Source organism: Dromiciops gliroides, chromosome 3 (assembly GCF_019393635.1).
Source record: "Dromiciops gliroides isolate mDroGli1 chromosome 3, mDroGli1.pri, whole genome shotgun sequence".
Taxonomy (NCBI): Eukaryota; Metazoa; Chordata; class Mammalia; order Microbiotheria; family Microbiotheriidae; genus Dromiciops; species Dromiciops gliroides.
The window spans coordinates 662,892,979-662,920,580 of NC_057863.1; the positions used below are offsets into that span (position 1 = coordinate 662,892,979).

Below are 27,602 nucleotides of genomic sequence, written 5' to 3' on the forward strand. Positions count from 1 at the left end.
GTTATGGGTGCTGATTTATGTGGGTAAGAGAACCGAGGTCTTGACTTGTTTCCCAAATCTTAAGTTATCCATTAACTGGGGTCTGAATCCCTTTTTGAGCTCATATGTAAATGAAAGCTTGGGTCTGTTAAGGGCTAAAATTCTAGCTAAACTGTCTAAAATATCTAATGAGTGGTCGCCAATAAATTATAAGCTTTAGCAAGAGTTAGACTTTTAAGCATTTATTAAGGAGAATAAGAATTTGGTAAAGAGAGAGAGAAAGGCCTAGATTCCCATCTATTAAAAGGAGAGCACATTTCTAGCTCTGCTCTCCACCAGAGTCCAGAGGAAAGAGCTCGAGAGCGAGCGCCAGTCTCTTCCTTCCTCCTCCCACTAGCCCGCGTCACTTCCTCACGCCAAAGAAAAGACTCCTGGTCTTGCCCTCAAAGACCTTCCCTTCATGGGCGGAACTCTTCTACAGTAAGTCTCCAGCAGGTGGCATCATTCCAATTGTTACAGGTCTCAGGTTCTTCTATTAACCCGTTTTTGCCTCCTATATCATTTTTTACAACTATGGTTAGGCAAATTCTTGATCCAAGATATAGATTTTTTTAAAACAATAGATTCTAACTGCATAAAATTTAAATGTTTAAATAACATAAATGAAGATCAAACTATAAAAGAAATTAGAGTCAAGAATATATCAAATATTATGTTATGGGCCAGGGTACCTCATTTGAAGGATGGGGAGAGAGATGGCTTGAGAGATCCTGAGCTGCCCCTCACCCAACTTCCCCCAGCCACCACCAGTGGGGATGGTCTTCCCCCAATAGGGGAACTTTCCAGAGTCAGACCATCACCTCATCAGACCACCGTTAGTCCTCTATAAAAGTATTTGCCTGTCTCCTGCTCAAAGAGATAGGTATCTGTGCCATGCCTTCTCCCCATGAGAAGAAATTCAAGGATTTCTCTCTTGGGTTCCTTTTCCTAGCACCCTAAATAAGTTCCTGGTATAATGATCACAATAATAAGAGGTTTGACATCTTGCCAAGTTGTTGGCTTTAGGAGCAGCTAGGTGGTGCAGTGGATAAAGCACTGGCCCTGGATTCAAGAGGACCTGAATTCAAATCCAGGCTCAGACACTTGACACTCACTAGTTGTGTGACCCTGGGCAAATCACTTAACCCACATTGCCCCACCAAAAAAGAAAAAAGAAAAAGAAAAAGACAAGTTGTTGGCTTTCACAATGTTGTCATTATTGATTATACCTTGTAGTCTGCATTAATTCATACACCTCTTCCTGGGTTTCGCTAAAATTTCCTTAATTTTGTCATATATTATTATAACATTCACATACCAATATTTATTCAGCTGTTGCCCTATTGTAGGACATGACATCTTACTCTCCAGTTCTTTGACATAATAAAAGGAGCTGGTATCAATATTTTGGGGGCACTTGGGTTCTTTTCCTTTGGGAAATGTGGTATCACTGAGTCAGAGCATACCCAATTTCATGATTTGGGGAGTTTCATCACAGTAAATTAATTTTCCCTGAGCACATCCAACACTTTTTTGGGTCATCTTTGTCAATGACATGGGGGTGGAGGTGAAACTTGAAAGTTGATTTAAATTGCATTTATCTACTTATTGATTTGTGGCATTTTGCTTTTTTTTTTTAATTACATTTATTTTCTCCTCCACTCATCTGCCTTCTTCCAGGTTAAAAAGAAACAAATGTAAAATTCCTATAACAAATACACAACTGAGGAAAAAATTCCTTATATTTGTGATTCTTATTTTCTTATTAACTTTATTAATCTGAAAATCTTTCTAATTATTAGTGATTTGAATTAATGATTATTGATGTAGAGTATTTTTTTCCAAAGTATGGTTGATAATTTGCATTTCTTTGTTTCAAAATTGCCTGTTCATAACTGGTCATATGCCTATTTTTTCCACTCTTTACATATTTGTATATAAGCAGTTATTGTTTTTTTAATATACCTTTGACATGAGGCCTTTGTGAAAGAAATGCTACAAATCTGTTTCCCAGTTAATTGCTTCTTTTAATATTTTAGATGTACTACTCCTTTTATGTGATGAAAATTGCCAATTTTATTTTCTGTGTTCTTCTTTCTCTTGCCTGGAGATGAATTCTTCTACTAAACCTCCTTCCATCTTGCTCTAATATGTTTGAGGTGTTCTTTTATGTCTAAGTTATGTTAGCATTAGAAGCTAATCTTAGTCAACAATGTGAGATGCTGGTCCATATGTATTTTCTGTCAAAAATTAAGATTTCAGAGAAAAATTCATTATACTTACAGGGTTTTGTGAAGTTTGAGGTGTTTAATGAGGTATCTTATACTGAGAGGATCCAATATAATCAGTGCTTCAGCAAGTGGCCTTCCCTTGTTAATTAGATCCCTAACTTTCATCTCCAGTATGATTCTCCAATATAGTCAACTATGAAATCTAGGTGAAGTCCTTCCTACAACCATTGGCTTTATATTTCTTCATTACAGTATGAATACTGTTATCTACTATCACCCTCTTCCAAAGAAAACCACATTCGCCTTTAGTACATTCGTAAGGCTTCTCTCCACTAGAAATACTCTAATACAAAGTAAGAAATGATCTCTGGTTGAAAGTCTTCCAACATTTTGTTAAAATGAAGCTAGTCGGGGTGCAGCTAGGTGGCACAGTGGATAAAGCACTGGCCCAGCTGAATCCATTCAGGAGGACCTGAGTTCAAATCCAGCCTCAGATACTTGACACTTACTAGCTGTGTGACCCTGGGCAAGTCACTTAACCTTCATTTCCCCACCAAAAAAAAATATATGAAGATAGTTATCAAAATTAATTTTATGATACTGAACAAGATCTGAACTCCATTCAAATGCTTTTCTTTGTTCATGACAGTGAAAAGATTTCTATGTAATATGAATTATCAAATAGGAAATAAGAGATGATGGCTGCCTGAAGCCTTTACCCCATTGATCATATTCCTTAAGGTTTCTCTGTAGTGTGGATTTTCTTCCATTAAATAGGAGCGGTAACTAAAACTTCTGCCACATTCATGACACTCATGAAGTTTTTCTTCAGTATGAATTCTCTGCTGTGCAGAAAGACTGAAATTCTTTGTGAAAGTATTTCTACATCATTTACATTCTTATGTTTTCTCAAAACAATGTGGACTTTCTGATGCTTAGCAAGACTGGAGGTCCTTTGGAATGCCATTCCACACTGAATACATTCAAAAGATTTCTACCCAGTGTGGATTTTTTTATGTCTAGCAAGATTGCCCTTCATTGTGAAAGCCTTTCCACAATGATTACATTCATAAGGTTTTGTTCCACTGTGGATTTTCTCATGATCAGCAAGACTGTAGCTCTTTATGAAAGCCTTCCCACATTGTTTACATTCAAATGGTTTCTCTCCAGTATGGATTCTCTGATGTGCAGCAAGACTGGAACTCTGTGTGAAAGCCTTTCCACATTGTTTACATTCAAAAGGTTTCTCTCCAGTGTGGATTCTCTGATGTCTAGCAAGATTGCCCTTCACTGTGAAAGCCTTTCCACACTGTTTACATTCAAAAGGTTTCTCACCACTGTGTATTTTCTCATGATCAGCAAGACTGCAACTCTTTGTGAAAGCCTTTCCACACTGTTTACATTCAAAAGGTTTCTCTCCGGTATGGATTCTCTGATGTGCAGCAAGACTGGAGCTCTGTGTGAAAGCCTTTCTGCATTGATTACACTCATAAAGTTTCTCCCCAGTGTGGATTCTCTGATGTGCAACAAGATTGGAGCTCTGTCTGAAAGCCTTTCCACATTGATTACATTCATGAGGTTTCTCTCCAGTGTGGATTTTATCATGATCAGTAAGACTGGAGCGGAATCTGAAAGCTTTCCCACATTGTTTACATACATAAGGTTTCTCCCCTGTGTGGATTCTTTGATGTTTAACAAGACTGGAGCCATACATGAAAGCTTTTACACATACATTACATCCATAAGGTTTCTCCCCAGTGTGAATTCTCTGATGTACAGCAAGATGGGAATTAAATTGGAAAGTCTTTCCACATTGATCACACTGATAAGGTTTCTCTCCACTGTGGATTCTCTGATGTAAAGAAAGATGCAGCACCTGTCCGAAGGCTTTACCACACTGGTTACAATCAAAAGGTTTCTCTCCAGTGTGAATTCTCTGATGACCAATAAGGAGTGATCTATAGCAGAAACCCTTCCCACATTCATCCCATTTATAAAATGTCACTCCAGTATCAACCTTCTGGTGTCTAATAAGAGCTGAGTCCCAACCAAAGGTTGTCTCACACTGATTATATGCACATGGCTTCAGTACAGTACGAAATCCAGGATGGTAAGGAAGAGATAAGTGATGGGGTGAGGTTGCTTCACATTCATTGTATTCATTAGGCTCCTTTCTAATGGGAATTTGCTGATGTTTCCCACTGAAGGCCATTCTGCCTTTGTGACTAACATACTGCATTTCTCCTGCATCAATTTTCTGATGTCCATCGAGGTCTGAACTCCAGCTAATGGCCATTTCCCATGGATTACCTGGAAACATTTGCGTTTTAGGAGCCTTCTCCTGGGAATGAAAAAGTTCTTCAGGAAAGCATTTGCTATAATCACTATCCTGAAAACAGTCATTCCACGAGGTCATTTTCTTACAGTGATTTATGACTGAAGACTCTCTGAATCTCTTTCCACTTTTTCCAAATTCACAATGATTCTTTGGACTTTTATCTACCTTCATATTTGAGTCACAGATTTCTTTCAAATCGTAGTCACAGGCACTATCCCTCATGAATGTTTGCTGGCCAGATTCTTCCAGAGAAATTCTCAGCTTTGTAGTCATCTCATTTACTTCACACGTGGTCTCTGCAATCAAAGAAAACAATCACAAATACACTGAAAGACATACATACATAGATACATACACATATGTTCTTTCCTCTGATGGTAGAAAGTAATCTGATTTGTATTCTTTCAGTTGAAGAGAAAACTTTTCAAACTTAAACAGAAAAATAAATATTGGGAAATGCCATTTGGTCACATTTTTAAGATCTTTTATTTTAGAAAGAGCTTCACATGCAATAACACTGGCTCCTCACAGAAAATGCATGACACAGGAAGGCCTAGCATTCTCATTACAACATAAATCATGAGCTCAGAATGCCCGAGCAGCAGCTGAGACTAGAACTTGAACCCTTAACACTGCAATAAGAGCTAATGTAAGGTCTGCTTTTTAAGAATGTGTGTGATAGGGCAGCTAGGTGGTGCAGTGGATAAAGCCCTGGCCCTGGATTTAGGAGGACCTGAGTTCAAATCTGGCCTCAGACACTTTACACTCTTACTAGCTGTGTGAGACCCTGGGCAAGTCACTTAACCCCAATTGCCTTACCAAAAAAAAAAAAAAAAGAATGTGTGTGATAGGGGCAGCTAGGTGGCGCAGTGGATAGAGCACCGACCCTGGAGTCAGGAGTGCCTGAGTTCAAATCCGGCCTCAGACACTTAACACTTACTAGCTGTGTGACCCTGGGCAAGTCACTTAACCCCAATTGCCTCACTAAAAAAAAAAAAAAAAAAAAGAATGTGTATGATGGTGCATGATGGTTCAAGATGGTTGTAATGTGTATGCCTGTGGCCAAGTATGCTCTGTACACAGTACTAGACAGCTTTTCTCTATTGCACTTTCTTTCTTCAAATTCCTCTTGTTGATTATACTTACAAATGTTGGCAATTTATATGTCATCTTCCTGCTATTCTGTTTTGATCAGTTTGGATGCACTATCACATGGTCATTCTTTTTTTTTTTTTTTTTTTTTTTTTTAGGCAATGGGGGTTAAGTGACTTGCCCACGGTCACACAGCTAGTAAGTGTCAAGTGTCTGAGGCCGGATTTGAACTCAGGTACTCCTGAATCCAGGGCGCCATCTAGCTGCCCCCACACATGGTCATTCTTGGTAAATTTTATATGCTAAGCTGAGAAATAGGTTTACTCTAACAGTCATGTAATACTATTCAGAGTCATATCCAATGTTTCTTATACTCTATTCAGATCCAAAGATATGCCACTTGATGCACATATACTAAATATTCATATTAGTTTATTGTCCATCATCTAATGTCTCATACTAGATCTTGAGTCCATGATCCTTCTGTCAAGAAGTGAGCAATGATTCACTCTTGGTCCTCTAGCACAAAGACCCATTTGGTGCTTCATGAAACCATTGAAGGTTCATGATGTTGTCCAAGGGGTTTTAGCTAAAACATTGTTTTGTTTTCTCAACCTGTCCTCAAATGACTTCCACATTGCCACAAAATCCTGACCCAACTGTACAAATTGACTCCCAATACATGGTCACAGGTATCCATATACCCTCATCTGCTTTTTGAAAACTGCACTAGAAAAGCTGCCCCATTCCAGGGTTACCTTATAATCTTGTCTCATCAGCAATGTAATGACCATATCAAGAAGTCATAAATGTTTGCATTCTTCCAGTGAAGATGGTAGGGTTTTTGAATAACATAATCATAATCACTCAGCATACACATCGCAATCCATCATGGTCCATCAAACACATTCTAAAAAAATCAGACTTTCTCATTCAAACTTCTCTTTTGCTTATGTTGCTGTCCTTTTATCTAGCAGATTTTCAAATGAACTGGTTGACAATCCAGATCAGTCATTCCAGAGTTTCTGTGAGAGTGTGGCCAGTGTGCCAGTGGAAGAAAGAAGAAAACTATGTCAGAAGGGTTCTTTCCTTACAAAGGTTGTTTTATACATATATATATATATATATATATATATATATAGGGGGCGGCTAGGTGGGGCAGTGGATAAAGCACTGGCCCTGGATTCAGGAGTACCTGAGTTCAAATCCAGCCTCAGACACTTGACACTAGCTGTGTGACCCTGGGCAAGTCACTTAACCCTCATTGCCCCACCAAAAACAAAAACAAAAACAAAAAACTGCCTGTAAAAATATATTATATGTATGTATGTATGTATATATATATATGTATATATATATATATAATGTTCTCTTCAATCTTTTCAAAGTTGTAACTTATGTAAAGAATTAATTGTTCTTTGAGGTTTTTATGACTCCATCCTTTGGCTAGAATTTTTTTTTTTTTTTTTTGCAGGGCAATGGGGGTTAAGCAACTTGCCCAGGGTCACATAGCCAGTAAGTGTCAAGTGTCTGAGGCTGGATTTGAACTCAGGTACTCCTGAATCCAGGGCCGGTGCTTTATCCACTGCACCACCTAGCTGCCCCTTGGCTAGAATTTTAAAAAAAACCAACTTGCACAATTTGGTCTGGGGCTCAGGTGCAGAGCCTCCACAAAAGGCACGGTGCTCTACCCACTGGTTGTAGCCGTCGCCATGGCGCTAGCACCTCACATCATCACCACTCATCAATGCCTACATGGGCCTGGCAAAATTATGATGACTAGAAGCCCAGTGAGGGCAGTCATGTGACTGTCAGTCAGAGCTGCCAGCCAATTGGCTTGGGGCTGTGTGTGGTCAGCCTGGGGTCTGCTGGGAAGAAGAGGGGAGGAGTTTTGCCATTCTAGCTTGAAGCTGGAAGGCGACAGGATGCAGCCGTGTGTTCTCAGCTGATTCCTGGGCAGTGATGTTATTCAGGTTGTATCATTTCCCTTCCCCCATTTTATTTCCTTTCCCTTAATTCTACTGATCTTGCTTGCGTTTTTAAGTTCCTTCTTGTTAATAAATCCTGTTCTGTTTTTGAAGGAGGCTGTCAGTCTCCTTCCTTACCCCAACATTAGGGCAAGCCGCCTACCTAACACTCCCCAATTAAGAATTGGTCCCTACACTTATTTGATTAAAAATCCTATACCAGGGTAGCTAGGTGGCATAGTGGATAAAGCACTGGCGGCCCTGGATTCAGGAGGACCTGAGTTCAAATCTGGACTCAGACACTTGAAACTTACTAGCTGTGTGACCCTGGGCAAGTTACTTAACCCCAACTGCCTCACCCAAAACCAAAATAAAACCAAAAAAAAAAAAAAAAAAGTAAAGTATGAAAGAAGCTTGGAGAAATGCAGGATTCTTGGCTCAGAAAACAGTAGATGAAATTGAGTTTTATGCTGCTAGAAACAATCTAAAGCACTTTTATTATGGCCTGAAGACTACTTGTGTGCTAAAGACCTATAGTACATCTCAGCTACTCAGTGCTGATGGAGCACACTGATTAGTGATAAGGACATGATCCTGGAGAGATGAGCTGAATTCTTCCATAGTATTCTCAAGACCATCATCCATCAATGCTGAAGCCGCTGACTATATTCCTCAGGTCATAACCAATCCCTCTCTTGCCAAACTTCCAAGTAAAGAAGTGGTTTTGAATGCCATTATGCTCTTCTGCTGTGGCAAAGCACCTGGTACCAATTCTATGCCAGCTGATTTACAAGGTGGGGGATCCATTGCTCACACAAAAAGTGACTAAAATTTGGGGGTTTATATGACAAGAGGTTATCCCATAGGAGTTCAAAGGTACCTCCACTCTCCATATATATAAAGATAAAGGAAATAGATGATCCTATGACAATCACAGGGAGGTCTTTCTCTTAGTCAGTGCTGGAAAGATTCTTGCTAGAGTCCTCCTTAATAGGCTCATCCTTCACCTAGAAGATGGTCATCTACCTGATGCCAGTGTGGCTTCAGAAAGGGCCGAGGAATGGTTGATAAGGTGTTTACTGCCCAACAACTCCAGGAGAAACACACAGGAGCAAGATAGAGGTCTATCCACAACATCTGTAAACTTGACCAAGGGCTTTTATACTGTCAGTCTTGAGTACTTATAGAAAACTATGTCCAAGTCTGGTTACCCGGAGAAGTTCATCAGTACTGCGTGTCCGTTTCACGATGCCATGCTTGCCTTGGTTCTGGATAATGGACAATGTTCTCACACTTTCCCAGTCACCAAATGGAGTGAAACAAGGCTGTGTGCTCGCTCCCATGCTTTTTCACATGATGTCTTCAGCCCTGTTGTCCAACACCTTCAATAAGGACAAAAACAGTAGCAAGATCAGCTACTGCACTGATGGCAACTTCTTCAGTTTGAAAAGGCTACAAGCCAAGACCCACTGGAGAGAGATTTGGTGCATGACTTTTTTATTTACAGATGACTGTGCACTCAATGAAGCCTCTGAAACTGAGATGCAACAAATTATGGACCAATTCTCTGCTGCTTGTGCTAATTTTGGCCTCGCAATGAATGCCAAGAAAACACAGGTGCTTCACCAGCCAGAACCACACCATCCATACATGGAACCATCAGTTCCAGCAAATGGAGGTTTTGAATACTGTGAATGAGTTGACTTCCCTTGGCAGTCTACTTTCCAGGGATGTCCACATTGAAAATGAAGCTGACTCATGCATTGCCAGAGCTAGCTCACTGTTCAACAGGCTCCAAAGGAAAGCGTGGGATAGCAGAGGTATTAGCCTGACTACCATACTGAAGGCCTCCAGAGCTGCCTGTGAAACCTGCACAGTCTTCCAGCGCCATGCCAGGAAACTGAATTGCTCCCATTTTAATTGTTAGAAAGATTTTCTGAAGGTCACCTGACAGGATAAGGTACCAGACACTGTGGTCCTTCCTTGAGCCAAACTGTCAAGCATTGAAAGTCTACAGCAGAGAGCACAACTCCAACAGGCTGGCCACAATGCTTGAATGCCAAGTGTATGCTTGCCTATAGACTATTTTACGGAGGCCTCACAGAAGGGAAAGTGCTCACAGGGAGGTCAGAAGAAGTGATACAAGGACCCTCTCAAGGCCTCTCTGAAGAACTGTGAAATTGATTGCATCACATGGGAAACACTGGCACAGCGCCATCCAGCATAGCATACCCTCATCAGAGGAAGGTACCAGGCTCTGTGAGCAGATCAGAAGTGAAGTAGCTCAAAACAAATGTGAGATGTGCAATTTTAGAGAATCCAACCCAAATGTTCACATGGATTATTTGTGCCCAACCTGTGTTAGAGCATTTTGAGCTCATATTGATCTGATCAGCCATGGTTGGATATACTGTAATTTGACTCTAATGTAGTGATGTCATTTTGGTCCTCTTCCAGAATGGACAGTAACGAACCAGTGGCTCCCTAATCTTCCATTATATTCTTAGATGATCATTTCTTTGGTCGTTTCCCAATACTCAGGCACCATCTCGTTTCCAGATTTAGCAACAAGAAAAAACAGCAGCTATAATTTTGTGTTGTGCAAATTGTCTTTTTTCTCTTTCTGGGATTCCTTGTTATATATAACATGTCGTCAGGTTCCCTTTCTAATGCACTATTACCCTCCTGTTTTTATGGGTAGATTTATCTCACGCACATTTTATTATGACAATTATAGGATCATAGCTTTATCACTGCAAGGGAACTGAAAGGTCATGAAGTCCAGCACCATCTTCCTTATTATAAATGAGGAAACTGAGGCTCAGAGGTCGTTACTTGCCTAGTATTCAGCTGCTGAAATGTGTCTGAAAACAAATTCGAAGTCATGCCTTCCTGCCCCCAAGTCTAGTGCTCCCTTCAGCACAACACACAGAGGTCTCTTGTGATAACAGCCCTCCCACATCTGCTTCCATCTCACTCACCTGGACAGGAGCTCCTTGGGCCTTTTTGCTCTACCATCCCTGCTGCTTCCCCTTGCTGCAAAAGAGAGATCAAATCTTCCCTAGAAAATGGAAGCCCTGGGAATATAGAATCAGGAAGGGATGAGAATAGAGAGAAATATGCAATTTATTCTTCTTTAGTGCAGGGGGACATGCATGCAAAGACCACCGTGTGGTTCCCAGGGCTATTCAAGGATGGTTTCCATGGTAGTGATTGTTGGGATGCTTGGAGGAGGGCAGAAATCACACAGCCCATTTGGAATCAGAAAACTCCATCCTTGTTCACCTCTTTCATAGAAGAATGGACACATTCCATTGCTTTTGTCATCTAGAAATTAGAGGCAACTCTTTCTGCAGTGCCAAGAGATCTGAACCTAGAGTCAGAAAGAGCAGTTGAAATCAGTGTCAGTCACATGGTAGCTGAGTGCCCCTGGGCAAGCTGTTTGCCTCAGTACCCTCAACTGTGATAAGTAGATTATAACAGTATAAAATTCACAGGGCTGCTGTGAGCACCCAATGACAGTGATTACGAAGTACTCTGCCAAACTTCAGACTCAGAGCAGGTATCTATAAATGCTAATTCCCTTCAGTTCCATTCCCACAATCTGAGCTGGAATGTGAGGAAGAATGAAGGAAGAATACGGATAAACTTGCTCCAGTAGGCAGGATTAAGAGCAATGAGCTACCAACTTAGTACCTCAGCATTACCAAAAGAAAAGGACCTTACCTACAAAGAGCAGGTTCTGGACATTCTCCAGCATGACCTCCTTAGACAGCTCTTTCTGAGAATGGTCCAAGAGGCACCACTCCTCCTTGGTGAAATCCACAGCCACATCCTTGAATGTCACCAACTCCTGAGCCATCAAAAGTCACATGATTTGGAGCTGAAAAAGACTTTACGTATTCATGTAGCCAAACCCTCATTAATTTTGAGAAAAGTGAAGCACAGAAGGGATTTGCCCCAAACTCATAACCTGTAAGAGTGTCAGAGCCAACACCTGAAACCATAGTCAATAACAGCCCAATGGAATGTTGAGAAAAGCATTTTATAGTTGACATGAGAATCATGTTGGAATAATAAAAGTTGAAAAAATGTCTTACTTGTATGAACAGATGTATAGTGAAATGAGCAGAACTAGAACGTTGTGCACAATGACAGCAACACTGTTTTTTTTTTTTTTTTGGTCAGCCAATTGGGGTTAAGTGACTTGCCCAGGGTCACACACCTAGTAAGTGTCAAGTGTCTGAGGCCGGATTTGAACTCAGGTACTCCTGAATCCAGGGCCAGTGCTTTATCCCACTGTGTCACCTAGCTGCCCCAACAGCAACACTGTTTGATGAAGAACTGTGAATGACAACTATTCTCAGCAATGCAATGATCCAAGATAATTCCAAAGATTAATGGTGAAGTACCCTATCCACCTCCAAAGAAAGAACCGATATTGATGGAACACAAACTGGAACATGCTATTTTTCACTTTCATTTTTTCCCTTTTATTCAAGTTTTCCTGTACAAAATGACTAATATGGTAATGTTTAACAAAACTGCACATGTCCAACCTATATCTGTTTGCTTACTGCCTCAAGAAAAGGGATGGGGAGGAAGAGAAGAAAAAATAGAATTTGGAACTCAAAACTTTAAATAAAAATGTTTATTTTTTTAAAAAGGAACATCTTATTAGGAAATGTTTCTCCTTATGGAATCAGAGTGAAGGTATGTGCTCTGTCAGGGAAGTATGAGTCTATGGAGAAGAAAAAAAGAAAGTGGCGTGAAGTGCCTCATCATCAGAAGTGTCATGAATGATATGTCAAGAAAATTCCATGATTAGTTTGTGAGAAGCCGGCGAGTCCTGTGTATTCTGGGGGTAAAACATCACTAGTGATCACTGAAGAGAAAGCAAAGAAAAAAGAATTATCTACTTAATTTCTTGAGAAGCCGAAATAAAATCTTACCTAGATGAAAACATGAAAAGCATTCTTAAGAGGTGTTCCTCACCATGGTATGAGACTTTTCAATCAAGTGGAGAAGAGTTATCTGTTGTAACACTGAGGGCCTGAGGTAACACTGGATATGATAGCCAAAAATAAATAAATAAATAAATTATGTCTTTGCTTTATGGCCGCTTTCACTTGTTAATGGAATATATTCCTTCATTTTAATATTTAGTTATAAAGAAATAAGAGTCACTTTGATGGAGAGTTCCTTCATTTATTGAAAATATATTTTTCCAGGGGGCAGCTAGGTGGCGCAGTGGATAGAGCACTGGCCCTGGAGTCAGGAGTACCTGAGTTCAAATCCGTGTGACCTTGGGCAAGTCACTTAACCCCAACTGCCTCACTAAAAAAAAAAAAGAAAAAAAAAGAAAATATGTTTTTCCTTTGATCCAGTGGCACCACTTAGTCTGTATCCCAAAGAGAACATACATGAGGGAAAAGACCCATGTGTATAAAAATATTTATAGCTGCTCTTTTTGTGGGGGCAAAGAATTGGAAATGGAGGGAATACCCATCCATTGGGGAATGGCTAAACAGAATGTAATGGAATATTATTGTGCTGTAAGAAACAATGAGGGGCAGCTAGGTGGCGCAGTGGATAAAGCACCGGCCCTGGATTCAGGAGGACCTGAGTTCAAATCTGGCCTCAGACACTTGACACTTACTAGCTGTGTGACTGGGCAAGTCACTTAACCCTCATTGCCCTGCCCCCCCCCCCAAAAAAAGAAAAAGAAACAATGAGCAGGAGGATTTCAGAGAAACCTGGAAGGACTTACATGAACTGATGCTGAATGAGAGAAGAACCAGGAGAACTTTGTACACAGTAACAGCAACATTGTCTGATGATCAACTGTGATAAACTTGGCTCTTCTCAGCAGTGCAACGATCCAAAACAATTTCAAAGAACTAATGAAAGAAAATGTTCTCCACATGCAGAAAAAAGAACTGTGGATTCTGAATGCAGATTGAACCATACTGTTTATAATTTGGGGCTGGTTTTTTTCCTTCTTTTTTGAGGTTTTTCTCTTGTGCTCTGATTCTTCTTTCACAATATGACTAATGCAGAAATACATTTAATGTGATTGTACATATATAACCTATATCAGATTGCTTTCCATCTTGGGGAAGAGGGAGGGAAAAGAGGATGGGAGAAAAATTTGGAACTAAAAATCCTATGAAAACAAATGTTAAAAACTATCCTTACATGTAACTGAAAAATAATAAAATATTTTTTTAAATAAAAGAAAAAAGAAAATATAATGTTTTATTAACTGGGGTTAGAGGTTGAGCTAATTCGTAAGAAAGACATTGACCATTTATGAAAAATATTTTAACATACCCACAGAACTCTAAAACACTTAGACCAAGAGTCAACAAAATGGATTAACAAGCAGACTGATAGGTAACATAAATAAGGATGGGAAAATCTGTAAATATCTTGATACTTGGAAGGGATCATTTATTTTTCCAACTTGCTACATGTAGAACTCGAGTTTGACCAATGTACTTAGTATGTTAAACTCTTCCAATTTTCTTGCATTTCTAGTAGAATCATGATTCACTTTGGGGGGGGGGCGGGGCAATGGGGGTTAAGTGACTTGTCCAGGGTCACACAGCTAGTAAGTGTCAAGTGTCTGAGCTCAGATTTGAACTCAGGTACTCCTGAATCCAGGGCCAGTGCTTTATCCACTGTGCCACCTAGCTGCCCCTCATGATTCACTTTTTCAGATGTTCCATTGTTCTGGAGCAATTCCCTTTCATGTGGATAAAAATCTTCACTTTGTCATCATTTTTATTTCTTCTTTTAAGACATTTGTTTTATGTTCTATTTATAATTCAAATTTCACTTCTAGCTTTCTTTGGTCCTATTATTGAACTTCTGAACCACTTAAAAGAATTTAGTACTTTTCCTACTTTTTGAAATTCCTAAAAATTTATAGAACTTTCCTTTTCACTGGAGTCTCCTGAGTCTTGAATCTTCACTGAGTTATACTTATTCAGTGTGAGCAATGACTCTAGGAAGGCCAATCTTTTCTTGATAATTTATCTGTAACTGAATCCCCAACTTGCTCCCCAAAGAAGTTCTCTCAAAGCTCTTTCCTTCTCTATCATCCCAAATGTTTTCTTCACCACCATGGGGTGAAGTCAGCTCACACATCTCCCCATTTCTCACCTGGCTGTACTATTTCAGAATTTTTGACTGATTTCTCCACCATGTCACAGCATTTGGTATCTTCTGACCCAGTAGTCTTCCCTTGGAAGTATAAACTTCTTGGGAAAAGGGCAGCCTTTTCTTCTTTTGTAATTGAATCCCTAGGCCTTAGCACAGTGCAGGGCAAATACTAGGGGCTTCCTAAGTGTTTATTGAACCCTGAGTGCCCAGACATTCTCATCTTACTTCGTGCTACCTGCTCTGATCCAATGACACTGGCCATCTTATGTCATTCCTAGGCTCCAGGCATTTTCTCTGGCTTTCCAAAATGGCTGGAATTCTCTGCCTCTTCAATCCCTTCAAGTCTCAACCAAAATCCGACCTACTACAGGAAGCCTTTGCCAGATCCTCTTCATTCTAGTGCCTTCTTTCTTTGAATTATAAACCACTGACCTGCCAAAGGATTGTTTGCACATATTGTTATCACTTTTCTTGTGATCATCACTTGGGATCACCCCCACTAGACTTCGAGCTCCTTGAGTGTAGACACTGCTCTTTATCTCTTTTTGCATGGCACCAGTAAGGACAGTGCCTGATACAAATGAGGCACTTAATGAGTGGATATTGATTAAGTGCTTGCATTCACTCCATCTCAAAACCTCTTCATAGAATCTAACAGTGTCTTCTTGCCTCCATTCTCTAAGAAAGTGGGAGGCCTTGTCTTTCCAAAAGCCAACCATGTACAAGGGCATTTGACCCCACCCTGTCCTATATCCCCCACAATTTGCATCTATCACCTGGTCCCTACCTTTCCATCAGCCTCATTAGATACTATTCACTCTCCTGTCCTTTGCAACCCCACCACATTGGCCTTCTCTATTTCTAGGCTCTGCTGATCCTCCTTGTCTTTCTCCCTGTTTTCCTTCATCATGCAGTCCCTCTATCCCTTTAAAACACACCTTCAGCACCAGTTTCTGCATGAAGCCTGCCTTCAGGCCTCTGCTGCAGGCCTGTCCATGCAGTTGTGGAGGGTTTTTCCTTGACTTTTAGTTGCTACATGGGAAAACTTGGCCAAAAGTAACAGAGGAGGGGGAGAACTTGTGTGTAGGGCAGGTGGGCTAGGTATGCAAGGAGAGAGCAAAGACATGATGCCTATGGAAGAGGGACTAATGAGTGAGGTCCTTGTCAATAACTTGGTTTTTTGTTTTTGTTTTTTTTGTTTGTTAGCAAGGCAATGAGGGATAAGTGACTTGCCCAGGCTCACACAGCTAGTAAGTGTCAAGTGTCTGAGGCCGGATTTGAACTCAGGTCCTCCTGAATCCAGGGCCGGTGCTTTATCCACTGTGCTACCTAGCTGCCCCCATTGTAAGTAACTTGTAATGAGAACCTAAACACACACAGAGGGCAGCAGCAATTTGGAGGGTGGGCAGAGTTAGTGCTCAAGATAAAAAAGTGCCACAGATACACTTCAAAACATAGAGGAGAGCAGGGCATTGTAGTTACTATTGTATTCAACTTTATATCAATTTTTGTTGTTGTTGTTGTTTTGGGGGATTTTTGCATGGCAATGAGGGTTAAGTGACTTGCCCAAGGTCACACATCTAGTAAGTGTCAAGTGCCTGAGGCCGCATTTGAACTCAGGTCCTCCTGAATCCAGGGCCGGTGCTCTATCCACTGCGCCACCTAGCTGCCCCTATATCAATTTTTATTAAAAAAAAAGATTCCTAGGTACGACAGATGGCCAGATTCAAAGACAATTGTCCAAGTCAATGGAAATGGCCACATTGGCTGACGCTGGTCAAGTCTGTGGATGGAGTGCACTCACCTGGGCTGGGGGTCTCTGGCTCCCAGGGGCCATTCCTTCTGCCTCCAGGCTCCCTGCTTGGGCCAGGCCTTGGTCCTCTGAAGGTTGAGCTGAGGAGTGAGAAGGAACATAGAGGGGGAGATGTCTTTCCCTTCTCTTCCTGTCCTGGACAGTGGTTTACATGGATATATAAAGCATAAAGTCCCAGAGGAGTCACAAAGTCGGTGGCCCTGACCTCCAGGAATAAAGTCCAAACAACAGGGGAGGGCAGCAGGAATAGTCAAGGTAGAAAAAGAAGATCTGAAAAAAAAGACAGCTCCCCACCCTCCCTCCTCGCTCACCCTTGTGGAGCGCCAAGAAGAAGGGACTCGGGACCTCAGATGGGGTGAGAGCAACTAGAACCCCATCTACCCCGACAAGGAACTTTCCCTCCAAGTCATACTATGGGTGAGATATGAAGCTCGGACACCTGGGACCCAAAGGTAACGGTGGAGACGGCGCCCCAGGACCTTTGGGATGTGATGGGACAAGTAGCAGGGGCAGGGAGTAGCCCCTGGAGGCAGGCCTGAGGAACAGGCCTCCACCTGGCGTAGCTGGGGGAACACTCTCTAAGAGGTCTGATGGGGAAGGTGAAAAACAATGGAAAGGGGAGCCAGCCTGAGCAGGGGGCTGTGAGGGATTCCCACGCAGACCTACCAGGGACCTGAACACGCAAAGACAGCTTCCAGAATATACAGAGCTTGGCACCAAGGAAAGAAGGCAGAGAAATCTTAGCTCCAAGAGCTCAGGTTTTGAGCCAGCCTGCTCTGCCTGGGTCCTCTAAGTGCCTCATCTCTGAGGCCCCCAAATCAGAGCTTTCCCCCAGGGCCCCCCAGGGCCAGGCCTCCGGACCCTGCTGGCCTCCCTCTAAGCCCCAAGCCTGGTCTTCCACCATACGGCATTCAGGTGTCATGGGAACAAGCCCTCTTCTGCCCTGTATTCCTCCCAATCTTCCAAACTCCACCTGGGCTACCACTCCCAAGGCTGGTGACTCCTGAAAGCTCTCCCTGCCCCATTCCTCTCTACTTCTACCTCCTCCCCTTTCATTGCCCTCCAATTTCTCAGGATCCAGCACCACTGGCCTCCTGGCTGCTCCTCACAGGTGACTCTCCATTTCCTCACTGCCTTTGCACTGGCTTCTCCCCCTCCTTCCCCATGCCATGAATGCTGCCCCCGACCCCTTCGTGTTTCACTGGTTTCCTTCATGTCTCGTCTAAAATCCCATTCTCTGAAAGAAGCTTTTCTTGGTCTGCCTTCTGTTGGATTTCCTGCTATCCACCTCCATCTTTTGTATGGAGGAAACAAGGAAACAAACACATGTTAAATACCTATTATGTGCCAGGCACAAGAGCTTTACAAATATTGTCTTCTCTGATTCTAAAAAACAAAACAAAACTCCATGATATAGGTCCTATTGCCATCATTTTACAGTAATGTAAACTGAGACAAACTCTCCAAGAAATGTTTGAGCCCACATAGGAACTTGGGTTTTCCTGAATCCAGGTCAGGCGCTCTATCCACTGTACCATCTAGCTACAGATTTAAATAAAGACAGATGAAAATGAATGAAGATGAATGAATGCAAAGTGTGTACGATCAGTCTAACCAAGAAACAAAATAGAAAGAAGTCAAGGAGATGAATAGAAGCTTACATACGCTGGATATTTCAGATATCTGGAAATGAAAGGGAATAGAAAGGAATATGCCTTTTCTTCAGTAGTACATGGTACCTTTAAAAATGACCATGTATTATGCATAAAAATTTTATAATTAAATGCAGAAAAGCAAAAATATTAGATGTATCCTTTTAAAATCATAATGCAATAAAATTATATTTAATAAGGTACCATGGAAACACAGATTAACAAATGATTGTATACTAAATAACCTAATCTTAAAGAATGAGCAGGTTAAAGAACAAATCATAGACACAATAAATAATTTTATTAAAAAGAATGACCACAAGGAGACAACATACCATAATCTATGGGATGTACCAACAGCAGTAACAGAGAAAAATGCTTACATCAACAAAATAGAGAAAGAGAAGATGAATGAGTGTGCAGTTATAAAAAAACTAGAAAAAGAACAAACTAAAAATTCCCAATTAAACAATAAATTGGAAATCCTAACTATTAAAGTTGAGATTAACAAAATTAAATGTAAGAAAATCATTGAATCAATAAATAAAACTAGAAGCTGGTTTTATAAAAAAAAACAACAGATAAACCATTAGTAATATGATTTTAAAGAGAAGAAAACCAAATTACTGGAATCAAAAATGAAAAGAGCCTATAATGACGATAAATTCAACTATCAAGAGTTATTTTGTCCAATTACATATTAATAAATTTAACAACATAAGTGAAATGGAAGAATATTTATAAAAATATAAACTGCCTGGAGTAACAAAAGAGGAAAGAGACTATCTAAATATGCCTATTTTAGAAAAAGAAACTAAAGAAGTCAGAAATGAGCTTCCTAAGAAAAAAACATCAGGACCAGATGGATTTACAAGTGAATTCTACCAAACATTTAAAGATCAACTCATTCCAATATTGAATACATTATACAGAATAATAGGCAAAGAAGGAGCCCTACCAAACTCCTTTTATGAAACAAATATGGTGCTCATATTTACACCAGAAGAGTAAAAACAGAGAAAGAAAATTATAGACTAATTTCATTAATGAATGTAGATGCAAAAATCCTAAATAAAATACTAGCCAGCAGACTATCACTATATGTCACAAAGATTATATATAGTGACCAAGTGGGATTTATACCAGGAATGCAGGGACGATTTAACATAAGGAAAACTATTGTGAGAAAATAATTATTAATAATGGATTTCTTGGGGGGACCCAGGAGGGACCCATTTTTAGGAGGGAGTTCTAATCCTGTACAGGGAATACAGTAGAAGTGGAGAATAGAAGTGATTAAAGCCACACCTATATGAATCGTCTTTGCCCTGAGGGGGTTTCCAATTAGACCCTCATGTCTTTATGGTAGAGCTCATTATAATATGGACCGCCCTCAAGTCATGTCAACCAATGGAATTGAATGATGCTAGCCAATTAGCTTTGAGCAGTGTATAAGAGCTACCTCTATTAGAAGAAAGACTCAGGCCACTAGGCAAACATCATTCTTGGCTCACACTCTAGGCTCAGAAGGCTGTTGGGTTGGTGAGCACTCTCCTCTTAGGCCAGAGCAGGTAATGTAGGGCTTCTGAACTCTGCTGGGGGCCATGTGCTCTCTTAGAAATAAAATGGGAGGGGCAGCTAGGTGGGGCAGTGGATAAAGCAGGGGCCCTGGATTCAGGAGTACCTGAGTTCAAATCCGGCCTCAGACACTTGACACTTACTAGCTGTGTGACCCTGGGCAAGTCACTTAACCCTCACTGCCCAGCAAAAAAAAAAAAAAGAAATAAAATGGGGCTGGGGTTTTTTTGGCTTGTGTTAACTGCCACGAGGTCAATATTCTTTACTAATATTTAATATACTTTAATAATAAATACTTACTGCCTAAATGGGTGCAATAGCCATTAATTTATACGTAGCAATATTTTAGAAAACCTAGTTTGGCCCCCACCAGTAATTTAGCTAGAAACAGCACTCCAATAATTAAAAAACACTATTAACATAATTAATTATATTAATAACAACTGTTACAAAAATAATATTAAATCAATAGATGCAGAAAAAGCTTTTCGATAAAATACAACACTCCTATTTATTAAAAACACTTGAAAGCATACCGGTATAAATGAAAAGAAGTATCTACTTAAAAACATCATCAAACATTTTTTGTAATGAGGTTAGCTAGAAATCTTCCCAAGATCAGAAGTGAAACAAGAATTCCCATTATCATCACCAATATTCTTCAATATTGAATTAGAAATGCTAGCAATAATAATAAGAAAAGAAAAAAAGAAATGGAAGGAATCAGAATGGAAAATGAAGTCCTAAAACCATCTTTTTGTAGATGATATGATATACTGAGAAAATCCTAGAGATTCAACTAAAAAGTTAGAATACTTTTAGCAAAGTAACAGGAAATAAAATAAATCCACAAGATGCCCCACTTAAAATAACTGTAGGGGGAAGCTAGGTGGCGCAGTGGGTAAAACAGTGGCCCGAGATTCAGGAGGACCTGAGTTCAAATCTGGCCTCAGACACTTGATACTTACTAGCTGTGTGACCCTGGGCAAGTCACTTAAACTTCATTGCCCTGCAAAAAAAAAAAATAATAATAATAATAATAAATAAATAACTGTAGACTGTATAAAATACCGGAGAATATACCTGCCAAAACAAACCCAGGAACTCCATGAACTTAATTATAAAATGATTATTGTAACTTTGTGCTTGTCAAATGTAAAGATTTCAGCTTTGGAGATAAAAATAGACTAAATAAAAATTGTTGGCAAAATTGGAAAGCAGTTTGGCAGAAACTGGGTATAGATCAGTATCTTCTACCATTTACCAAGATAAGGTCAAACTGGATGAATGATTTAGCTATAAAAGGGGATAGAATAAGAAAATTATGGGAACACAGAACATAATCACTTATTAGACTTATGGAAGACTTATAGAAGAATTTATGACTGAACAATTGTGAGGTGTAAAATGGATAAAAAAATGTTTAAGTTTTATACAAATAAACCAATATAGTCAAGATTACAAGGAAAGCAGAAAATTGGGGAAATAATTTTATAGCTTCTTAAATGTCTCATATCTTAAATATATAGAGAACTGTCAAAATTTTTAAAATATGAATCATTAGCCAATCGATAAATGGTGAAAGGATATGAACAGGCAGTTTTTGATGAGGAAATCGAAATTACAGTCATGAAAAAAATGCTCTAAATCATTATTGATTAGAGAAATGCAAATTGAAACAACTTTTGAGATATCATCTCACATCTATCAGATTGGCTAAAATGACAGAAGGTGAACTCTGGCCTATTCTGTTCTACTCACAAGTCTGAAGTGGAGGTGGATTCATTTTGCCCTGGACACTTTTTTTTTTTGCAGGGCAATGAGGGTTAAGTGACTTGCCCAGGGTCACACAGCTAGTAAGTGTCAAGTGTCTTGAGGGTGGATTTGAACTCAGGTCCTCCTGAATCCAGAGCTGGTGCTTTATCCACTGCACCACCTAGCTGCCCACAGAGGTGGATTCACTTTGTCAAGATTTCCATATACAGGAGTGGTCTGAGTAGAGATAAGTCTCTTAGTCCAAAACTGAGTGGCAGGATGTCATGTCCCCCAGCTCCTCATTAGAATAAGCCCACCTCTCATTATGACATTCCTTTTTCATTACTTGTTAATCAACCAGAGTTGATTTCCACCAGTCAGAAACACCATGATTCTTCTTTGGTTTACCAGACAAAGGCAATGACAATTGTGTTAATTATTGGCTAGCTATAATTAATGACATAATTAATGCCCCACTTGTATTTTCTCATTTGTCATACCCACATGAAGATCCAGCAAAGGAAAGTAAGATGGAGTGGTCAGAGGGGAAGGGGGAAAACCCAAAAGAGAGCAGTGTCACAAAATACTAGAGAGAAAAGGATCTGGAAGAGGTGAGGGACGTCACAAAGGCTATAGAGCAGCCAAGAATGATGAGGACCTAGCAAATACCACTGGATATGGCCTTTACAAGATCAAAAGCACTTTCAGTGCTAGCCAGCTCGAAGAGTTAAGACAAGAGTGAGAGGAAGTGAATTGGAGTTACAGATGATTGCTATCATTCTCAAAGCCTTTAGCTACAAAAGTGGGGACATTAGATGAACAGAGCATCTTGGAGGAAATGATGCCTGGAAATGTTTGAATGTAGTCCAAAGCTATTGAGCCAGCTCAGTAGCACAATGGATAGAGATGGCTAGAGTACTGTGGCTGGAGTCTGAAAGACCTCAGTTCAAATGCAGCCTCAGACACCTACTAGGTGACCCTGGCCAAGTCACTTAACCCTCTTTTGCCTCAGTTTCCTCATCAGTAAAATGAACTGGAGAATGGCACACTGCTCCAATACCTTTGCCAAGAAGAGCCCAAATGGGGTCACGGAGTTGGACACAACGACAACTTCAATGACAAAAAGTTTATGTACTTGGCGAGAGCCAGTAGTAGATGGAAGACTGAATATGAATGCCAAGAAGCAGATCAAATAGGGGCCATCTTCTGGAGAAGACAGGATGGACTACAGAGGTTTGGCTTGGCCAGAGAGAGAGAGAGACAGGCCCACAGGAGAGCTTGTTGGAGGGCTTCTGAGTGAGGGGAGATGAGGATGGAGAGAGAAGAGCTGGCACTTCCTCAATGGATTCCATTGTTTTGAGTAAACTGAATGGGAGACAGCAAGACCCAGGGCATGAGCATCTTTGGAGGGGAGGAGGAGCTCAGGAGAAATGAGGACCTGCAAAGTCAGCATCCTGGAGGGAGCATCATCTCTCTGTATGCTGAGGGACAGAGAAAGACTCTGGGCCCGGCACTGAAATCCTTGAGGAGGAAAGGGGATGACCACCGAGGTTCTGGGATCAGGTGAAAGATGTGGCCTGAAGGAAACTCCTAGGAGGAGAGGCTGCCGGTAAAGGTGGGAGAGGCAGAATCTGGAGGTGGGCATCAAGCTGGGGCTGGGGGGAATGTGCTGGCATTTCTTTTGTGCCCAAGATCTGAGCTAGTGACAAGATGGGGGTGATGAGCACCCCTCAGCCGCCTCCTGCCCATCCTCATGGTGGCTGCCTAGCCTAGCCCTGCCTCATGCCCAAGACGGAGCCACCCTTCCTGGACCTCCCCTTTCCAACTGTGCTTTCAGGTGGTCTCTGCCCCTCCCCCTCCCCCAATGTTCTGTTCCTCCGGGACTCTTTCTTTCGGCTGGCACGTGCATCCCTGGTGCTCAGCACCAGGACAGGCACACAGCAAGCACTTCATAAATGCTCAGGGTCGGAGATCTGCAGGAACGTAAAAAGAAGTCACCTGTTTCTCCACCCCGACCAAAGCCCCTGCCCCCAGGTCACAAAGAGAAGGGTCCATTCCCCACCCCTGCTCCCCTGCTCCCCTGCTCCCCTGCTCCCAGACTGCAGCTGGGGCTCTGGGGACATGCCCCCTGGGCAAGTTGTCCCCCAGCTGGTGCGGGGGCCAGCCCGGCTCCCCCCCACCCGCCCCCCTCTGTCACTGCGCTCGCGCCCACGCACGTGTTCGGAAACACGCCCGCGGGGCCCCCCCTCTACCCCGCGCATTGGCACGTTCGGTCCCACTCGGACCCCAGCCCCGCCCTCTCTTCTCCCACGCTCCCACGCACACGCGCTGGCCCCATCCCCTCCCGGTCTTGCCCACGCCATCCACGCACAAGCTTCCAGGGCCACACTAACTAACCCGCCTGGCTCCTCGCGTGTTGGGGGAGGGGGAGGATGAAGGAGGAGGAAGGGGTCCCACGCGGAGCTTGGCGCTGTGGCCGCGCCTGCGCAGTGACTCCCTCCACGCCTCGTTGCCCTCCCCCACTCACCCAGCAGGGGCCGAGAACAAAGAGCAGAACCCAGCACCGGGTCCCTGGGGAAGCTGCGCCTGCGCACCTGCCGACTCCCGGCATGCCCCGGGGGGCGGTGGGAGCCCAGGAGGAGGGACCCGGAGGGCGTGACGTCACGGCGCACGCCTCTTCCTCAGTGCCCCTGCGGTTGGGGGCTGAGAAAGGGATTGCGACATCATTCTCCCCCCCTCTCCGGCCCTGAGACGGGGGGGGGGGGGGGGGGGGGGCATTCCCCCCGCCCCACTTCTGCTCCCTCCAAAGGAGGGTGAGTTACTGCAGGACGGGGCCTCCCCGCACACAGTAGGTACCTAATAAGTACTCGTTGCTCTAATGGTATCCTTCAACCAGACAGGGAAACTGAGGCAGAGGCTAACAGCTGACCTCTTAAAGGCACAGGATCCCTCCTCTGAAAGTCCACTGGACCTTTGGGGAAATAGTCCCACGACTCTTCTTGGGGGGAGCAGGGGTGCTCCCCCTCCATCAGGGGAGAACCTGCCCCTGGAAGAACCTGGAGACTTGGGACAGAATCCTGGGCCTGCACCAGGAAGAGCCGAGTTCAAGTCCAGCCTCAGACACCACTAGCTGTGAGACCCGGGGCCATTCACTTCCCCTGTTTGCCTCAGTTTCCTCCAGTGTAAAATACCCGCCAGGTTCTACAGGGGCATCATCTAGGGCCAAGGGCTGATGTTCCCTCAGGGACATGAGGGCAGTGACTGTTTTCTCGCTTACAACTGACTCTATGAACCACATGAGGGCATTCAGGAGGCAGGGGCCCAAGGGGATAACAAGAATCAGAACTGCCAGGGGCCCCAGGAGGGGCACCAGCCATGGGGCAAAGGATCCCAACCAAGCCCCCGGGGTTACTGACGCTGGAAAGACTTTCTCGAAGTCTCTTAGCACGGCCCCAAAGTTCCTCAATCATCCCAGTTGCCACTCCAGACTCATGCTCTAGCAGCTGAGCTAGCAACTTCCTCCATGTCACTACTCAGCAGCTGGGAGAGCTGGTGGAAAACCTGTGTTGAGGAAACCATGCCTCCTGTTTGGGGCAAACTGCCTCAGTTTACCCAAATAACTCGAGGAGACCACCAAGTCAAGCAGAGACAGGTTTATTGCATCCTCATGAGGACGGGCAAAACCCAATTACACATTGATTGAAGGCTTGCAAAGATAGGCCCAATCCTCTAGGTTTTTATAGTAATCTTGAAAAGGAACGTCCCCACGTATACCTAGGGTGGGTGAGCTCACAATCTAACATCCAATCCTGTCTCACCCAAGATGCGTGCCCGTGATCCATGTATGGAGACATGTCCAAGAACAAAGGGGAGAAGGGGAAGGGGTACAAGTCTGAGGAATGTCAAAGAAAGAGGGAGGCAGAAATCACTCCCTTATCTGACTGCAAATTATCATGACAGGGACTGGGGTTTGACATGTGAGAGGAGTAGGCCGACTACTTGGAGACACGATTTCTATTACAGGCCATAAACTAAGGTGTAGCTGGCATGTGGGAACTAAGCAGAAGTAAAGTAAATAGTGCTAACTGGTAGAACTGTGACAAGTAATAAAACTTACTGGGGGACTGGATATCTCCCAGACCACATCTCCAAAGTTTACAGAACTGTCCCAAGTCCATTATCTCAACAATAAAACTTAAAGGAGACAGTGAGAATTTGACAAGCAATTAATTTTTAGGCAAAGCAAGAGGCTAGCTATTCTGGGGGGGGAGGGGCTAGGTATCCTTCATACTCCATCCTCAGAGTTTAATCTGACTCAAATCCATAATTGTCCCACACACCTCCTATACCAGTAACAGTCCCTATTCCACCCAAAAGTCCAGCCCCCATTAGGAGTGGAAGAAACAGGGCCCGCTCTGATCTCCCCACTTCCTCCAGTTCAGAGGACACAGCCATAATTGCAGAAACAAAGTCTGAGTCAGCATAGACAGACAGCTGGGGAACCAGGAAGACGATAAGCCAGTTATTCAGGCAAAACAGATAGATAGCAAGTGCCAGTGCACAGAGGAGGAAAATCAACATGGTTAAATGAGTCACTTGCATCAGCACAGGGGTCTTGGGAAAGCTGTCTACGTCAGGCAGTCGACTGCTTCTGGACCAACGGCCTGCTAGTAGGGTCCCCGCTGCTCCTTCACGATCTGAAGCTTGTTGGGACAATCAGGAACCAATTCTCACCTCCACTGGGCAGCTGAGCCTTCTTTACTCTGGAATGATGGACCCAGGGAATGATACCTGCAACTTTAAGAGATGTGGGGGTGACAAGAACCACTGTGTGGGGACCCATCTAAATAGGTTGATGGGGTTCCTTCTTCCAATCCTTGACCCAGACCTGGTCTCCCGGCTGGAAACCATTCACCAGGTAACCAGGGGGTATAGCTTCCCTTTCTAGAACTGTTCTGTGTAGCCGGGCTAAAGTCTTCCCTCGCTGGGGTAAGGCTGCATCCTGGGTGAGTTCTCCTATGACCTTGGAATCATGGAGTGCCCTGGTAATGGGGGTGTTCTCCCGAACAGGAGCTCATGAGGGGAGTATCCTGTGACTCCTGGTGTGCATCTAACTCTAAGCAGGGCAAGGGGTAGCATGCCTACCCAATGCAGGCTGGTCTCTGGACAGAATTTAGCTAGGATAGACTTAAGGGTCCTGTTCATACGCTCCACTTGCCCTGAGCTCGGAGGTCTGTAAGCAGGATGCAGTTTCCACTTGATTCCCAGACCCTCGGCCAGCCCCTGCACCATGGTGGCCACAAAAGCAGGGCCATCGTCAGTCCCAATTGTTAGGGGAAGGCCATAACGGGGCAGGATCTCTCGGGGAAGGGCTCTAACCACTTCTGCTGCTTTTGCTGTTCGGGTTGGAAAAGCCGCAAGCCAGCCCGTGAAGCTGCAGATCCAAACCAAGATATTTATAGCCTCTGCAGGCTTTGATCTCTGTGAAGTCTGCTACCAAGTCCTGGAAAGGGGCTGTCCCCGCTGGCTGAACCCCCAGAGGTTTGTTGGGGCCCTGGCTGGGGTTATTCTTAGCACAGGTCTGGCATTGCAGGCTGGCAGAGGCACACAAGGAGGGCATCTTAGCGGCACAGTAATATGTCTGAAGCATGGCTTCTAGGGCAGTCTTCGGGTGGGTGAGGGCATGCTGCTGGCGAATGAAAGCATATGTGTCCTTCCAGGGGATAAAGAGGCACCCATCTGGGAGCACCCAATTCCCAGGGTGTTCTGTTGTGCCCCCTCCTTCTGAGCCCAGCCTACCTCCTTGGGGGTGTATGCTAGGGCTGCAGTTGCAGTTTCCACTGGCGCCGATTCCCCGCTTTGCACAAGGAGGTAACCCTCCCTGGTGCCAGCTGATTCTGCTGCCTGCCGGGCTGTCCTGTCAGCAAGATCGTTCCCTTTTATGATGGGATCATTCCTAACCTGATGGCCTCGGCAATGAATGACTGAGCC

At 43.0% G+C, this 27,602-nt stretch overlaps 1 protein-coding gene across 1 annotated transcript; it reads right to left on the reverse strand.

Annotated features, from left to right (window-relative positions):
- Positions 1–1,630: 1,630 nt before the first annotated feature.
- On the reverse strand, positions 1,631–26,903 carry LOC122748413 (zinc finger protein 570-like). Its single transcript, XM_043994052.1, is given in 9 exon segments — positions 1,631–4,883; positions 10,628–10,723; positions 11,373–11,499; positions 16,618–16,706; positions 24,139–24,287; positions 24,803–24,956; positions 25,961–26,105; positions 26,500–26,634; positions 26,757–26,903. Coding segments are annotated over 9 exon segments (2,907 nt in total). The 3' UTR covers positions 1,631–3,018.
- Between the last annotated feature and the right edge of the window lie 699 nt (positions 26,904–27,602).